At 31.4% G+C, this 18,407-nt stretch overlaps 1 protein-coding gene across 5 annotated transcripts in view; it reads right to left on the minus strand.

The window, feature by feature from the left end:
* Positions 1-3,142: 3,142 nt before the first annotated feature.
* Positions 3,143-18,407, minus strand: part of LOC132740518 (microtubule-associated protein futsch-like) — a 148,104-nt gene continuing 132,839 nt past the window's right edge. For 4 of the 5 annotated variants that reach the window (XM_060728439.1, XM_060728440.1, XM_060728437.1 and 1 more), the window contains 10 exons: positions 17,804-17,898; positions 13,293-14,002; positions 12,841-12,888; positions 12,335-12,465; positions 11,566-11,580; positions 10,184-10,368; positions 9,221-9,375; positions 8,707-8,785; positions 5,782-5,829; positions 3,143-5,473 (listed from right to left, as the gene is read on the minus strand). In XM_060728439.1, the coding sequence (XP_060584422.1) occupies positions 5,822-5,829; positions 8,707-8,785; positions 9,221-9,375; positions 10,184-10,368; positions 11,566-11,580; positions 12,335-12,465; positions 12,841-12,888; positions 13,293-14,002; positions 17,804-17,898 (1,426 nt within the window). In that variant the 3' untranslated portion in view covers positions 3,143-5,473; positions 5,782-5,821. The remainder of the gene's footprint in view (positions 5,474-5,781; positions 5,830-8,706; positions 8,786-9,220; positions 9,376-10,183; positions 10,369-11,565; positions 11,581-12,334; positions 12,466-12,840; positions 12,889-13,292; positions 14,003-17,803; positions 17,899-18,407) is intronic. The other variant, XM_060728438.1, reaches the window with a different exon arrangement.

Here is an 18,407-nt window from a genome sequence, read left to right on the forward strand (position 1 = left end):
TTTTGTTTGCTAGTTTCTTTTTTTCTTTTTCTATTTTAATTGTTTTCTTAAGCGGACATTTACAATTATACACGTACCTTATATTTTTAATAAATATGGAATAAGATAATAAATATTTCTATCTCAAGCACTACTACTAAACATATGTATTTTAACACATACATTTAAAAAAGAGACTAGTCTATGTTGTTGAAGGGTAAAGTCTGATAAGATAACTGAAAACTTAAGATTGAGTCGCAAATATAACTGAAGTCGCAATTATATTAATGGAAATAAAAGGCAAGGCAAAAGTATCGTTAGTTAAAAAAGGCTTGAAGATAACTACATAACTACTAGGTACTCGGTTAAATTTTAAAGTATTTAATTCAAACCATTGAAGAAACAGTGCACATTTTATGTAATAACATCCTTGTTACAATCTTAATTATATATGGATTTTTGTCCTGTTATCTGCTCATCGTTTTTCAAATTGAAAAATTATTGCATTTGCCCGAGGTTTCATTATATTTTTAATAGAAACAAAATTAATGATTTGAAGAAATGAAACGTAAGGGATAATGATTTTACTTTACCCATTACCACATTTCTTTGTAAGATTTATTGTTTTTACATATTCATACGCATGAAAAAGTATATTTGGGTCTTTGTAAGGTATGATGATGTCCGTCTGTCTGTTCGGGCAAACATCCAATGGTTAATGATCTTCTTTCAATCTTTTATCTAAATTAAACAAGACATTTTGATTAGAAATTTTCACTGGTTTATGTTGAACAAATGTCACATAATGTATGAACGTCCGTACACGAATAACATCCAGTTGGTCGTCGTTAAGTACACAATTGGTTTCCGCAATTACAGTTGAAGTGAATATAATATTTTATTTTCATTATGTTTTCTGTCAGATTTGTTTAAAATAATTTTAATGTTTGTATGTAACGGTTTCAACCGGACATCTTTTGAAGTATTTCAATGTAAGTATTCCATGATTTCGGTCGTATATATGTTTTAAGACAGACCCTTAGCGTTGGTATGGCATGAATTCCGCCTTAGATCTTTGGAAGTACCTCAACGTTGGTCTCTTCCGGATATATCATAAACTAAAGTATTTCAATGCTGGTATGTCAATTTATTATATCCATGTTTAGTTCGAAGATTTTCTTTTCATTTTTCACAATTATGTATGTTTATATCCGATAGGTGAATTTTTTTCTGATCGTGTGTGTTTTGAACGAGTTTTTTTTTAAATCATATATGACTGTGCTGTGTAATTTAGAAATGTTCATATTATTCAATGTTTCAATTTTACTCTGTGCTTTATTCTTTTAAGCGAGCTATAATCCACTTAAGCATTAAAAATAATTGACATTTGAACAAGTTTTTAGTAGAGACATGTATTCATGAAAATTACCTTCTATTACAATTATGTTATTTGATTAACTCAAGAAGTGATATTGTATGTGCAATCTTTGATGTATTAAACGCATATGTATCGTCATCAGTGTCACCAGCAACAATATATGAGCCGCGTCACGACAAAAACAACATAATGGGTTTGCGACCAGCATGGATCCAGACCTGCCTGCGCATCCGCGCAATCTGATTAGGATCCATGCTGTTCGCTATCAGTTTCTCTACTTGTAATAGAGTTGGTAAGCGAACAGTATGGATCCTGATCAGACTGCGCGGATGCGCAGGCTGGTCTGGATCCATGCTGGTCGCAAACGCACTATGTTGGTTTTGTAGTGACGCGGCTCATATTTGCTAGAAACTTTAAAACATGTTTTAGCTTGATAATTGGGGACCAAGGTGAATTAACAAGCATTGTATTTGTTTCTGTTCTAAACAAACTGAGTACATATTGAATGTTAATGCAGTTAAATGATATTATTGTATAATACAATTTCTAAGTCCTTAAAAAGTGTTTTTAAAGTTCTGTTATTGTATAATCCACATCTGATTTCTTAGAATTATGATACATTTTTTTTCTGGTGGACGAATTCAATTTTGAAATAAAATATAGCTAGAGGACCGCATTCTTCATTGAGGACCAACTAATGCTCTCTGGAAGTGCTCTCGGTATAGAAAATTGTGATTTGTTTCGATCTAAGGACACAAAAGATTTTCCTTCTTTAATAAATCATTATGTTTCTCTTCCAGCATAATTTCGAGCCAAAATCAAAGATAAATTTAAATAAAAGTAATAGAAAAAACCATCTTCTTCTTTGGATAATGAGTTTTCCAAATCACAAAGAGATCTGTAATAGTGCATTTTTACCAATAAAATTCAAGATTAAGTTAATTAATATTTTAGCTATTATATTTAATGCATTTCTTGTTAATTGATAATATAAACCATTAGAGAATGGTTAGAGATGTCTGACAAACATCTTGTTAACAAGAAGATACTCAATACCTCAGAATGTAACTAAACTCGTGATAACAAATGTTCTTAAGAAGGATCTACTTGACAGTTCTCTATATATCGAGTTTATACAACTCTTTTAAGTTGCCTTATACCTGATAGCTATGAAGGTCAGTATCTCGTATATTTCCATTATAACCAACGATAGATGGGAAAATACATATTGGACAGGGATACTGATCCTGTTTTATTCAATCTGTCGTTTCACGGTTGCTACTCATTGTGTATTAGCATCTTCGTAACAAGCTATTTAAATCTTCTATGAAGCGTTCATAAATGTATTAATATCGTATTCCTTTTATTACTATCTCTTTTGTCTCATGTCTGACAAATGTGATAAATAAATGGTCTTTGTCTAGGGCATCAGAAAAAGAACAAATCAATAACGTCCAGTCTGTGTATCGAAATATCAAAAGAAATGGCTTAGATGGCTCTTAGATTACCAAATTAAAATAATAAAAATTCTTTGGTTTACATCGTTTGATAAATAGAGTTGAAAAAAAGATGCATTTCAATGTCTGAAATCTTAGGAGATGATACTGGACAAGAGAACAAAAAGTGCTTCCATAGGATGTTTTTGTTTTGTTTTTTTCATTTGTTTTATACAAAATTGCCATAAATGGGAACAAAATCATGTAGAGGAAACGATCCTACCGATTATGCCTCGTAAAATTACAACTACAAATCCTCTGGCTGACTGATGAAAAATAAAAAGACAAATCTCGTTTCAATGTTTTAATCAAATGAACGCTGAGATAAAATGGAATGGTTAATAATTATGCATTGTTTTATATATAACTTTGTAACATTTATATGATAGCTGTTTGCAAAGGAATGGAGATCTTCCATGTCCCCCAGCTTATCAGCCACAATATTTTCAACAAAAACTATTATAATCTATGAACAATAATGATGTAAAACTGGTAAAAGTTTAATATACATTGTCATAATATATAACAGATTTAACATGTTAGATAATTACAGAGCTACTGTTTGATACATTTATGCTCAAAGCCAACCCAATGTTTGTAACAATAGCTCATAACAGTGTCATAAATTGCTACAATATAAACTACAAACATTTTGCTACAAGTTCAACGGTTAGTAGTAACACACAAATAACACATCATGATGCTTTTATTGAATATCTAGTATTGTCATATATTTTAAATGCGTACAAACACTTTATCATAATTTCCGTTTTTCTAAGCATATCATATTGGTTTGAAGCAAGTCAAACATCATCCAATAAGAAAAAGTCATGTGTATTTATTATTATATAAACAATATTCTTTATAAAACTGCAAAGAAAATTTATTCAAATCAAACTAACATATGATAATTATACTACTTATTTTGTATAAACTGGTGTTTTCAAAACCGGATTTGAAACTTTAACTCTTTAACTTGTCTTGTCGTACAAGAAAATGATAAGCCTTTGTAACCAGTATAGAGCCAGTCCAACCTACACGTACATGTTGTCTGACCAGGCCCTATACTGTTTGCTGGCTTACCTTTGATTTTAAGATCGGACAGGTCCAGAAACGGATGTTTGAAATGTCCATTTTAGAATGTCAGCGGGTTTACTGTTAATTCAAATGATTTAATGATACAAGTTAAAAACTATCTCAAAATGAAGTATAATAATTATAAATTTATGAATCCCTAATACGGTCTTATATAATATATAATATGTAAGTCTATCATTTTTATAAAAAAAAGACTTGTGTTAAATACATGTAAAACAAAAAAAGTATGCGTTACAGACTCAAATACTTTCCGGATGGAGCAAAAATGATAAAACAATATTTTTCTTCAAAATAAGTATAAAGGTTTATTAAAATTTCCATTATTTTCAATATCAAGTGCTTCTTAGGATAAGTAAAATTTCAATTGTCAAGACAAAAATACAAACAATTTTATTAATAAGCTGATGCGAACAAAACACGATATAAACTAAATCAATCTAAAAATAAGTAAAATGAGGAGCACCTTTGAAAGTATTTCAAAAATGATGTTAACAATTTTTTTATTAATGAACGCTTAACTCGTATATGAAGACGATTAAAAGTTATATTCAGAACCCTGTTAACATGGAAGATTTATACAGTACACAGTACTTTTACACACAGTACGCTTTTACAAAGTTGCCCTGGGCTAAGTTTTGGGTGAAGATGTGTATATCAGGAAAACGTTCTTTGCTCCAATTGTAAAACCACCTTTTGAACAAATACGTCGTATACTTCTTTGATTCTGTTTTTTTTCTTTCACGGGAATTGTGCAGAGATAAAATAATAAGAATAAGAAATAGCATACAATGTATTCACAAATACACGCAGACTACGAATTTTGAACATTTACATTTATAATTGGTAAATAGTTTGCAATCCTTATGATTGGATAATAATAAGGTTTCCTACAGACATAAAGTATGGCAATACTCACTTTGTCATTAAAGGGCGATTTCAGGGCTTTCTTTGGCAACACATTATGTAAGTTTATCTAGAAATTATCGATGAAATCTTTGATCGAAACGTTAGAATCATTTATTTAATTTTTATTCCGTTATTTCTAGCAAACCAGTCTTGCTTTCATGTTAAAACAATTGTTGAGTTCTAATATTCGAAATTGTGTAACTTCCTACACTACATGACCCTTATTTGTCAAATTCAGATCAATATAACAATGGATTATATAAGGAAATATCTACAACGTTTTTGTTAAAAGAACACGTGTCAATGTTTGTGGTTAAACCTTTTTTTATTCAAATCAAAAGGCCAGAGTTCGGATATATCAATTGGCAGTAATAATTAATTAAGTTGATTTTATAGAATTGCACAACATTATTTATGTGCTATAAATCATTTACAATTTTAACTGTGGACAAATCGGAGAACTGTAGAGGTTTATTTTAAACATAAAATCTTTATTTCTAGCAAATCCGTTTACGCTTCACTGATGCCTCTAACGTGTTACGCATGCGCATACCCTTTGTCTATTGCCAACTTCACGGGTTGATGTCGCTTTAAATGATCACAGCAGTATAAAATCCTGAAACAGTATTGCAAAGGTTATCAATATACGAACGATATATTGTCAGGAATCGTTAAATAGTATACTAGTCAGTTTGAGTTTGTCAGAACTTTCACAAAGATTTTTTATTCAAAGACAATCTACTCTTTTGTATAATAGAATACCATTTGTGTTGAAAATAACTGCATATTAATATAAGAAGTCTAATCATGCAAAGAACTATTCTAATATTGGAAATTTTTTGCATTACTAAGTATCAATACTTGCGCAAAAAACCAATTTTAATTTGTTAGTACATGTATCTATAATTTACTTAGAATACATACACAGATATATCTAGCCAGTGTGACTGTTTACGTATCGACGTCATACTTCTGAAAAGAAAAGAAAACTAAGTTAGCACCGGACATGTATAGATAATGTATATAACACAAAGTGATTGATTTACACCACGCAAACACTTACTTTTTGTTCGTCAATAAGCTTTTTATTGGCATCATGATTACACGTTTTTCATTGACATTCTAATATCTTGCTCAAAGTGTGCAATGTAACATTAAAGTTTCGATTTTTAAATGACAATTAGAAATTACGCAATTTCGTCATAAAAATAAAAGTATAATTTCAGCAGACGAAACATTTAAACGTGTTTTCGCATACTACCTCAAATTTAATGCAATATGTTGACATTTGTTTTAAGAGTTATATTAGATCATGCACATACATTTTATGCACGATAGTTGTATAGTCAGAATCTTGTGTGCGAATTTAATAAATCTGGATAATTAGAATCGATCGTTTCCGTTCTTCTCTAATAATTCACGTCATCGTGTGCAGTATTTTGCAATTAACGCCTTAAGCGATATTTATATCTATTATGCGCAATCATGTAAAAACCGCTTGCAATGGGTTATTAGATATAGTAGATGGATGGCAGGAACTAGATCTTTGACGTGGGCACGTTGCAGTTTATCAACTTAATTAGATCTTTAGCTTTATAATGTTTGAAACAATATCCTATCGGCAACCTTATCTTTAAAATTATATTTACACTCTTATTCCTCGTATAAGCTTAAGTTTTACAATACCTCTTTTTACATTAGATAATTGTTTGTGACAAAGAGATGTAGTACATTTTAATATGATTGAAACTAACTCTGTTTCGATTGATTTTGGCAACATTGTATCATTGCACTGTACTAATATTATTTTTGTCCTGTGAAATGAAAAACTTAGTACATTGTATGTTTAAACAAATAATACTACGGTCCGTCCGTCCTTCCGTCCGTCATTCAGTCAGTCAGTCAGTCAGTCAGTCAGTCAGTTAGTTAGTTAGTATTTTAGTTAGTTAGTTAGCATTTAGAATAGCTCATATATATGTATGATTTTAAATGTATTGTATGAACTTTCTTTCGCTTAAAACTGAAGTTATTTAAATTATAATTGAAAAAAAGTTGTTTGCTCAATCTATAACATTGTCTAGTGTTCATGCCCATTACCTTCATAGCTTTCTGATAAATGGCAATTTTGTTCAATTAAGTGAATCAATATTAAAGTTTCAAAATAAACATTTCGTTACCAGCATTACTTAGATAAAAATAATGTATTGCATTATAGATTAAAGCTTTATATATTCAAATATTTTCAACACCCTTAATCCATTCAGTAAAAGGCTATACCTTATGTACAGAGGCTAAAACAGACCTGGCTTCCGCTCAAGCACCAGAAACTTATGCAAGAACTTAAACGGACTCCACTTAGGGTGTTTTTCTACAGAGTTTTGTATTTTTTATGTAGATATAGGCCAAATAATTGTGTGCAAACTTCCATATATCCTTTGGTTACTTTATTTTTCTCGAATAATCATCTGAATTGTGAAAAATTATCCAAAAATGAAAATTGATTTGAGGCTTTTAACTATTATGAATCACAAAAAAATCTATCTTCAATTTAAATCTGAGCATATTTCTTTATCATTTGCACAATTTCCATTTTTAGTTCACTAGTTACCCTATGTATTTCGGCCTTTGAGCCGAAATATTTAAATATTATTAAATATTATTTAAAATAATGTACCATATTGTTTTAAACTGTTTCATTAATTATACGTAGCATTGATATTTTAAAATACATGTTTAATCCAAGCATTGAAAGAATTTGTTTTAGGCGGCGCACTTTATTTTCATATTTGGGCGTGCATATATTTGAAATATTTAAGTTATGTTGGTAAAATACCAAAATTAAAGTATTAAACAGATTTGTAAATGTTCTGAGGGGCACTTTCTTCAAATGCAGTTCCATGTTCAGTAATTAGTCTAATTAGAATGTTAGTTCTATCGTTAAGACGTTTGAATAATGAGTAAGGGAAATTAATGCAATTACAACTGAAGAAATTGCAACGTCGTTAATCATAATTGAGTGTAATTAAGACTGTAGTATAATTAACGGTTCTTGTGCAGACCGGTATTTTCAGAAATGTACTATTTATTATTGTCTTGATTTCAAAGAAAACATATTATATCTGACAACCGACGGGAAACTTCTGCTTAGAGAAATACTATGCTCAAATTTGATATTAGAAAATATTGATAAATGTAACACATTTTTCCTCTTTTTTAATATAAAATAAACATGTTTTGACTTCACGAAAAGTGTATATGTTATGTTTAAAATTCTACAAACTATAGGTGTTAACAAAATGAACATATAGTGTCATGAAAAAACTGGCAGCCTTTTTTTTTTAAAGAAGGGGCCAACTTTACTATTTAACCTGAAATAGGAAACGCAGCTTCCAATACATAGTTTATTCATTCTGTTATTCAAAATTAGACAGTAATTCAGTAAGAATTTCATAGATTTCAATATATTTCTGTGATTAGAATACTTAACTCAAGCTTAAGCATAGTACATGTACAACTTTAGTAAATATCTATTGAATAATATTTAAAAGTGAACGTTTCATGATACTCGACATAACAACACAACTACAGATGTGCATTACAACCTTCGTATTTAAATGTTGAAATTCTGCTTCGGTCGACGATTAAAGGAAAGAGAGGACGGCAGCATGTCCAATTGTGTCTAAAAAATTGATAATAACCATAAAAGTTCCCATTCCAACCAGATCTTGGTCGTTTGCATTATATAATTACCATGTAGATTAAATACAAGCAGAACAAAAGATAATTATATTACCTACCGTACTCCTTACATTACCCTTTGATACCAAACTTAAGAAATCAACTACTTACTGTCAACATCTTGAAGAGTGTCAAACGATCGCCTTCGTCTTCCCAAACCTGGCCTTCCTCTTTCACCTCTTCCTCCACCCTGTAATACACAAGTCAATTTTGCTGAATAAGTACAAAATCTATTAATCTTAGTGTTAACTATTATGTAACGTTACCTACTTAAAAACAACAACACAAGTTTATTTGTACGTGTCATATATCTTAACATTTTGATTTCCATCAGTAGAACAATTTTAGCACAAAGTTTACTCGTAATGTGTAACTGTACCTTCATATTTAAAACTTAAGAAAAGATAGATTTCTGATTCTTTCCAAAGCTTAAAAGTAAACAAACAAAAAACTTGTGACTATTTTGCAACCATAAGATATTTAAATTTGTTGAAAAAAACCATTTCGATGAAATTTGGTTGTTGTTGTTGTTGTGTTCTCTTTTGCAATATTTATTACTCTTATCAGTTATAAAAGTAAAAATATCAAAAATATTTTAAAAAATTGTAATAAATGATTTCCTTACAGATTGTTTATCGCCAGCCACAGACCGTGGAGAGACACTGTTAGCACGGCTATGTTTTGGCGGCAGAACAGTCGGCTGAGGTATATCTAAACCTTTAACATCTTCGTGTCCACAGAGGGGATACCAGTGGGGCATGTTATCTAAAAATGCTTCCTCTGAAATTCGAAGAAACAATGATTTTTCAAAAATCTTTTACCACATTGAAATAGCGTGATAACAAACATAGCCTATGATTTGTACATTCTGATCTATATTGATAATAATAATGGAGATATTGGAAGAATTATTTTATCTTTGATTCACTTCATTTTTTTACTGATAACTAAGTATCTATATATTCCCTGTGATTGTTCTTTCGAGTTCTACTAGACTTTAAATCTTCTCTTTATTATTAGAATTATTTCAATATTGTTTGTACTACTATTTTATCATTAGTTCTGATGAATGAAGCATTCAAGAACTTAATTGATGATTATCGCCGGCTTTTTTCTCGGTTATAGATGGATGAAAATTCTTCTAAAGGTGTACCACATATTGGCAATAGAAAATGAATCTTTTTATGATGTTCATTATCACAAATACGCGAGTTTCTATTAGAAAAAGAAGGAAATAGCAAAACGAAATACTAGTAAAAGCTTCTACAAGCTAGACCATGTTTCAGACAACTTAATTTTTTTTGTATAAAAAGTAAATTATCTTAAGATATAGAATATAAAGCAAATAAAGCACCTTAGCACAATCAAATGATCGTAGTCTATCAAGACTATTAAGCCTAAGTTAATATACTGTTAGACCAGAAAGGACTTTCTTTAGTTGTTTATTGTCAATCAAATACTAGTAAATCCATTTAATATATAGAATATACTGATCAAGATCGAAATATTATCTGCAATATTGTCTTCCCAAACAGAACATGTCATATAGGATGAAAACACTAATGATGTTTTACTGAATTGATCGTACCTGAGAAATCTATAACCACTTCTCCAAGGAAGTCATTGGCCTTAAATCTGTCATAATCCCAAACAGTCACTTCTAAAGTTTTATTTCTGAGCTCTTCAATATGAACATCAGGAAACACCACCGTCTCGTTCCATTCAGGGTTCAGAGTTCGAGCTATATGTTTTGTTCGTCTTTTATTGTCCGCACTAGAAAGAAGAAGAAAATAACAACGAATAATCAACACTATGCGGGTCAGATTTTACAACGAAACTCCGATACTTTCAATGGTATAATTTCTGCCTCGGATTTATAACAAAATATCAAGTAAGAGATAAAAGATATTTTCATTTTCGTGGATCATTTTTATCATTTTTTTACAACAGAGAGGAATATTACATTCTTTTTTGCAGATAGTATTTCTGTATACAAATTGATATTTAAATACTTTAACTTTTAACTTCTATTCTACAAACATATGATTTATTGTACTTTTATGCAACAGGTATGTATTTAATCATGAATTCCAATATAAATAATGTTAACTATATTGCCCTTTGTTGATTTTTTCGGTAAAACTTAAGTGCGTTACTAAGAATAGTTAAATAACTTTGTTGTCATTGTGAAATAATAATCGTCCTTAATCTAACATTGCTAATTGTTCTATTAGATGTTCTGCATGTAGAAAGATTTCAGTTGATTAAAAGTTGCTTGTTTATAGCAAATATATATAAGACGGACAATTCACATATCTACACTGTTCCTTGCAACAAATAGTTGTGTTTATCACTTTCATCAACTGGCCTAGTAATCTTCAATACGATATTTTTAACAATATACAATGTAAGAAACATGGGATTTTTAAAGGTCGCTCGACAAATGAAAACGTTGCTAATTTTGATTTGACCTCTTCATGGACGGAAGAGGTAAATGAAAACCTAAGATCTGCACCTTCTAGTTTGCAGAGGTTGCCCAAAAGCAAATAATGACTTCTCAATGGTCGATTTTGGATCTGAAGTGATTAAAACCATTAGAATTATTTGATAGCGTGCTTATATATCAATTTATAATTTTGCTTTTTCATATCAACATGCCTGCAATGGTTATGCAAGAACAAATAGAAAACAGAAAGAGGACACAATTTGCACGAAGTTTAGCTCAGAAGAAAGATCATTCAAACATTAGATAGCCATTTTGGAAACATATCACGTGTGTGAAATGGAAAGATAACAGCCAAGCAGAGAAAATAAGTATCCAATCACATTGCAGGAAACTGTATATATTTAGATTTGAGGTTGGGAGAATTAGCGTACAATCATTAGATAACAGAACAAGCTTTGTTGCACGGAAAGTACAATAACATGGCTTTTGAGATTACACAAATGATAATTCCCATTGTTTCTTACCAAATAGCTCCTTGACTGCGTGTTACATAACAAAGGGAAATTACTCTAACATTCTTGGAGATACAAATAGGGCAAAATATTAACACAACAGTAATTCACAGATCGGGACATTCGTCAAAACTCTCGATATTTTCATTCACTCAAAATATAATATTATAATTGCATTCCAATGATAAAGCTGAAATACTTATGTATGTATGTAAATTTGCAGATTGACAATTTCGGATTCCTATAATATACATGTCCACCATTTTGGCAATAATTAGCGTGATATTTATATGCTGAACGTTTGTAATACCACTTTTGATTGGTTTGCATTGTTTTTTATTTTTCTATACTCGCGAATGCTGCAATTTTTTCTTCTCTAATTAAGGAATTGCGCTATATTGTAAAGTAGTTTCAAATAAGATTCTTATCATGTTTAATAGTCTTAGAAAAAACGGTAGATTGCAATATACAATCTTTGCTATTGCAATTAAAGGAATGTTTTACTCAGCAATATGAAAATATAATAATCAAATATGCATCAGCCATTGTGTACATAAATAGTTTGATTTAATTCATTGTTTAACTCCCAATTTGTAAACAGAAATATTCGTAACTAACCACACGTTTTGGAGAACAGGAAATATTGTCAAAAAAGGCTTATTGTAATCGGTCAACCACTTTCAGCCAGTTTAGGAAACATCAAGGATAAATACTGAGAAAAATTGACCAAATGAATGACACTTAACAAAGTTAATACTCATACTTGAGCACGAGTACCTACCAGCGTCCGGGTAAGAGGTAGAGTTTAACAAAGGGATCCGATAATCCATTAAGATCCATCGGTAGTAGGTTTCTAGCTTGAATCACGTGACATTTGAACTCGCTGTTGTGTTCATCATGGTGAAGCTTCAGCTATGATGAATACAACGTAAATAAAAGGCATGTTATATATTTGTGAATTTTGTTAGAAATATAAAACTGATTTGATTAACACAGAATAACAATTACATGTATATGAAAGTAAATTATCAAAATCAAAAAAATCAAATGTTTTTTTTTCTTTTGCCTCTTAATAATCCATTACGTCATTTTATCAGTGTGTAATATGTCATTTATGTCATTTATGTATCATATTGCATCTACACCATGTGTACTTTTAAGGACTTAACGAACAAGAAAACTATTAAACAGTGGTTAAAAGTTATAGTAGTTAAACCTATAGGCACTGGCCTTATTTACAAATTTTAATTTTTTCATCATCATTATTTAGATAGTAGCAATATGTACCTGGATATCTCCCATCTGTCGGTTCCCCCGACTGGATCCTTTTGGTGACTGAATACAAAATAAATATATATCTATGAATTGATACATTTATTTAGATAAAATACAAACTTTTTGTGCTGTCTCAAGCTGTAAAAACAACAACATAGAGAAACATTGAGTTATGGGTCATTTTTTTAAGAAATAAAACATTGCCTCCGGATGATCAAAGGTACTAAACCAATGTCTGGATGCAGATTTGAAAATATATGATACGAAATCAATGAAAGGACCGTTAATTTCTACGAGTTAATGACAAATTCACCATTTCAGAAAAACAATATTAAGAAATTGCAAAAAATAAGAATAAGGGAGCAAACTACAACAGGACTAGTCCATGTTTTTGCATAATATGTTGTTATTACCTCCCTTATGCTACATAAATTTCATTAAATAAAACTGCAAAATAATCATACTTTCTTAATTTCATCTTCTGATTGCCTTCGGGCCAATTCGCTGGCGGATGATGATAAACCTCGTTTTGAAGGTCTTTTCGACGGCGACATCTGTTTCCCATCGACCCCAGCGTGTTGTGACATACGAATAAAGTCATCAAATGAGTTTGACTGTTGATTAAGCTCCTTTTTCTTCTGTTCTGATTTTTCACTTTGCTGTTTGTCGAACTTGGGAGGTGATCTGCTTGGCGTGCTGCATGCAGCACGATAGGATGGTGGTTCTAATGACGTGGTTGGTTTAGATCGAGGTTGTGGTTTGGGTTGTTGCTTAGGCGGTGTCGGAGAATCATGGGATTTGTACATGTATTCAGACGAGGATTGTGAGCTTTTTATAGACTGGTCATGAGAAACGGTCGGTAACTGACCCTGGCTGCCGTATCGTGAACGATTATTTGAAGATTTTGTTACGGCCTTCCTCTGAAGATGTGTTGGAGACGACACACATGCCGTGGCTGTTGCTATAACTCGTTTATTACGTTTCTGGTCGGAAGACGTTGACGTAGGCTCAGACATGGGTGAGCTGCACCCTGAGGATGCACTAGCTGTGTTCGAGTCCTGCTGGGAAGATGAATGAGACATACATGGTGACTCATCCTCCTCGATCTCTTCTAAGGTGGCGGCCAGTTGCTTTGGGTCAACACCTTGTTGTTGGGCTGGCCTTCGTTTAATTTCTGAAATGGGGGTGATTCCAATGCCTTAGTAAGTTTAAAGAAAAAAACACAATGTTGAGTTGTGTAAGCTAAGAATCAAGCAATATGATTAACAATTGTATTTTACACAAGACATTGTATTGTAAAGTCAAGTTGGAAATATCACGATCTAAATTTGTATCATTTATCCATATGCACCAAGTGTAAATGTTGTAGTAATAACGTTAAAAATTCAAACGTTATGTTTCTATGTCACTGTATAAGGCCTTCGTATTGTATTTTGTAACGTTACACGCGTGCATAGTCATAGTATATGTTTGTAGTGTTTACAATTGTTATCTCCCTTGTTTGAATTACATCATTTATTACCAGTTTTTGCACTAGTCCATAACCTTGAACGCAAACAATTTTAACGATTTACAGACTTATATACTACTCATCAGCGACATTGGACAGGAGAACGAGATTTAATTATTGTTTCTGGAATAGCATATGTTTAATAATATATTACGTTTAGCAGAAGTAAACGTGTATTGATTCAAATTGCTAAGATGACTCTCTCTCGTATGTATGGATATATTTCATTGACTATAATGGTATAGTAAATTGATACTGATCATATTAATTTCAAATGTTTAAAATTTAGAAAGTAACATCATCTAAGAATTATTAAAAATCGTTTGTTTTGTTAGAACTGAGATTTAATATTCACACCGTACAATCAAATGGGCAGACAGCTGTTCCAGCGTCGACAGCTGTACCAGTATATACATGTCGGCGTGGGGAATGCAATTGACGTACGGTAAGTATTCATATATTTTTAACATATCCCAACTGTGTTCGAGTAAATCAATGTTATTAATTCATAGTCAACATCCAAAGGAGCATGCTTACAAATTTCTGGCCCTGTGCAAGCTTTACTTCACGTGAATTTTGACTGAAAATAACCACACTATCCGATGAGATGCGGTATTTTGAGTTTAAAGTCACAAATTCTTATATTTTCTCATGATAATAAATCCTTTTTTCATACGATTCGTAAGCGTCAACATTTCGTCATTAAATATTCCAAACCATACCTTCAAAAAAGCTTTTCTGTTAAAGTTATAAGGTATTTAAGTTTGAGTGTCATCAAAATTTTAGTAACGTCATCAGCTGTTCGCCTCTTTTTAATGATAACATCGACAGTAATCCATCGGTAACAATGAATAACGCTGAAAGCCGTTCGAAGAAACAATTTTCAGCGCTTTTGTGCTACAGTAACAAGGTAAGAGTAAAACTTTTTTGTTCATTTAAAATATTACTTTAATCATAATACTTTCTAATTATATTATTTTTATTATTACTTTTTATTATTTGTTGTATCTTAGCTGAGAGACCTTTATCTCCATTTACTGTATTTCAATATAAAAAGGTAGCAAGATCTATTAAAGGGACTCCATTAAGGTTTTTTGACATGACGGGACTTCAAATATTTTTTTGAGATTATTTCTCCATTTGATTTAGATCTATACTAATAACTTATGTGCAAAATTTCCGATCATTAGGTTTATGAAATGTTTAATTCAAAAGGCAAAGGCAAATTTAACGCTTAATACGAATATTCAGTCTTGTAAATGAAGGCATCCATCAAGTGTTATTATAAATAAAGGCATATAGTGGACAAGTCCTATGCAGTGAATGGCTGTGTAACCCGAGAAATGAAAGTGCATGGATAAATAATGCGGAGCCATGTTTGCATTCTCGCAGAGGGGTTACATTTTATAGGATATACATATTCAGACTATGGTACAAAAGAGAACGAACATCAAATCATTCAGCTATTTGATTTGTATAAGCGGGGGATATGCAAATCAGAAAGTTGTGTGTTTATATGTTTATTCTATGACTTTACCTTCATGTGCGATTAGAAACAAACAGACTTTTGGAAAATCACATAGACACTTATAAACAATAAATGTATAAAACAGATCGCCTTGCAAAGAAGTATCGTTAACGTTTGTGGTAAGTCAAAGTGTTTTTCCCTTTTAATGATATTTCGAGATATATTGTAAACACTTAAAATTTATGTTAATTAAGTCAACGGGTAAAAACTAGGACAGATCTGATACGTGGAATCTTTTATACATTCATAGGAACATAATTTTGTGCCGTCTATAGATACCTTGAAAAGCGGAAATGCACATTAAACAATTTTCGCGTTGAGGCCGGGACTAAGATAAATATAAAATGTCAAATCAAGTAAGAAATAAAATGAAATAAAACGAAGCCTAAATGATATAAACCTTTATAGAGGCTCTGATATTATTCATTTTTGGAGCTCCTTAAAACGAAATTTTCTGAAATGCATTCTAGGTTAACAGCTCCCTAAATTCTTTATATAAAATTTCTGAGAATACTTACAAACTTGAATATATCCATCCATCCATCAATCCATCCATATATTGAATACGGAAAAACATGTTGTTTTTGATCCTTAAAATCTGTTTTAATGTATAGTGCAATAGAAATAAAAATCATTCTTAAAAATTATTTAAATTTTTATGTTTTAAATAAATCATGTTATATGGCAGACATCTCGGGTTACACATCCATTAACTGCATGGGACATGTCTTCTATATGCCGTTACTTATAATAACACTTGATGGATGCCTTTATTTATCATACAGAGTATTCGTATTAAGCGTTAAATTTGCCTTTACTTTCTTTGAATTTAACTTTTCAGAAACATATTAATAGATCTTGCTACCTTTTTATATTGAAATACAGTGCGGTAAATGGAGATAAAGGCCTCTCAGCTAAGATACAACAAATAATAGAAAGTAATAATAAAAATAATATAATTAGAAAGTATCATGAATAAAGTAATATTTAAAATGAACAAAAAAGTTTTACTCTTTCCTAGTTACTGTAGCACAAAAGCGCTGAAAATTGTTTCTTTGAACGGCTTTCAGCGTTATTCATTGTTGCCGACTGATTGCTGTCGATGTTATCATTAAAAAGAGGCGAACAGCTGATGACGTTACTAAAATTTTGATGACACTCAAACATAAATACCTTATACCTTTAACAGAAAAGCTTTTTTGAAGGTATGGTTTGGAATATATAATGACGAAATGTTGACGCTTACGAATTGTATGAAAAATGGATTTATTCTCATGAGAAAATATAAGTTTTTTTTTTACTTTAAACTAAAAATACCGCATCTCATCGGATAGTGTGGTTATTTTCAGTCAAAATTCACGTGAAGTAAAGCTTGCACAGGGCCAGAAATTTGTAAGCATGCTCCTTTGGATGTTGACTATGAATCCATAACATTGTTTTACTCGAACACAGTTGGGATATGTTAAAAATAGATGAATATTTACCGTACGTCAATTACATTCCCCGCACCGACATGTATATACTGGTACAGCTGTCGACGCTGGAACAGCTGTCTGCCCATTTGATTGTACGGTGTGATATTGTGTTTTCTAGATAATTTATGATTGTTTTGGTATTGTTTCCGTTCTGACGGCTTTATGGTGTGAACGAGAACGTTGTACATCTTAATAAAATCAGTCACGAACTATCTTCTGATTGAATAAGTGTCGTTGTGAGTCTTTAATCCTTATCCTGCAGAATTTCTTAAACGGGCTTGTCCAACTTTCTTTTCTTTTAAAGTTTCAATTTCTAATTTTGGAGATATTAAAAGGAAATGTTAAAATTGCCAGCTAACAGTATAGATTTTGGTCAGACTGCGCCGTAAGTGCAGGCTGGCCTGGATCTATACATGTGACAAAGGCCAACCACTTCCGGTTCAAGCCGGAAGTTGTACTCACCGCTCTCCTCATCACTCTCAAGATTATCGTAAGAGGAATGACAGCTTGGTGCTTGAGCAGTGGTTTCTCCCATCACTTTCTTTGATATCATTGAACTGTAAACATAATAACACGTTACTTACGGTTTAGTTCTATCTATATAAACCGTCCTCATAAAAATGTTATTTTGATTTTATGTTTATAAAAGTGCTGTGCTATTTGTATGTAAAGGTTTTTTGAATATACAATTTTGTGATTCAAAAGTGGTGTGCTTTTCGCAGTTTATCACGTTGAAACCATTAAAATGTTAAAATATAAAAGCGTTACTAACGGTATCACATATCTATTTCTGCCCTTCCGATAAAAAGTCATATTAGGCATGTTGTTTAAAAATAAAATTATATTAAATAGTCTTTTATATGAGCCGAGTCACGACAAAATCAACATAATGGGTTTGCGACCAGCATGGATCCAGACCAGCCTGCGCATCCGCACAGTCTGATCAGGATCCATGCATTTCGCTGTTAGTTTCTTCACTTGTAATAGAGTTTATAAGCGAACAGCATAGATCCTGATCAGACTGCGCGTATGCGCTGGCTGGTCTGGATCCATGCTGGTCGCAAAC

The sequence above is a fragment of the Ruditapes philippinarum genome, unplaced genomic scaffold (genome assembly GCF_026571515.1).
Source record: "Ruditapes philippinarum isolate M1 unplaced genomic scaffold, ASM2657151v2 ctg286_1_1_1_1, whole genome shotgun sequence".
NCBI classification, from domain to species: Eukaryota; Metazoa; Mollusca; class Bivalvia; order Venerida; family Veneridae; genus Ruditapes; species Ruditapes philippinarum.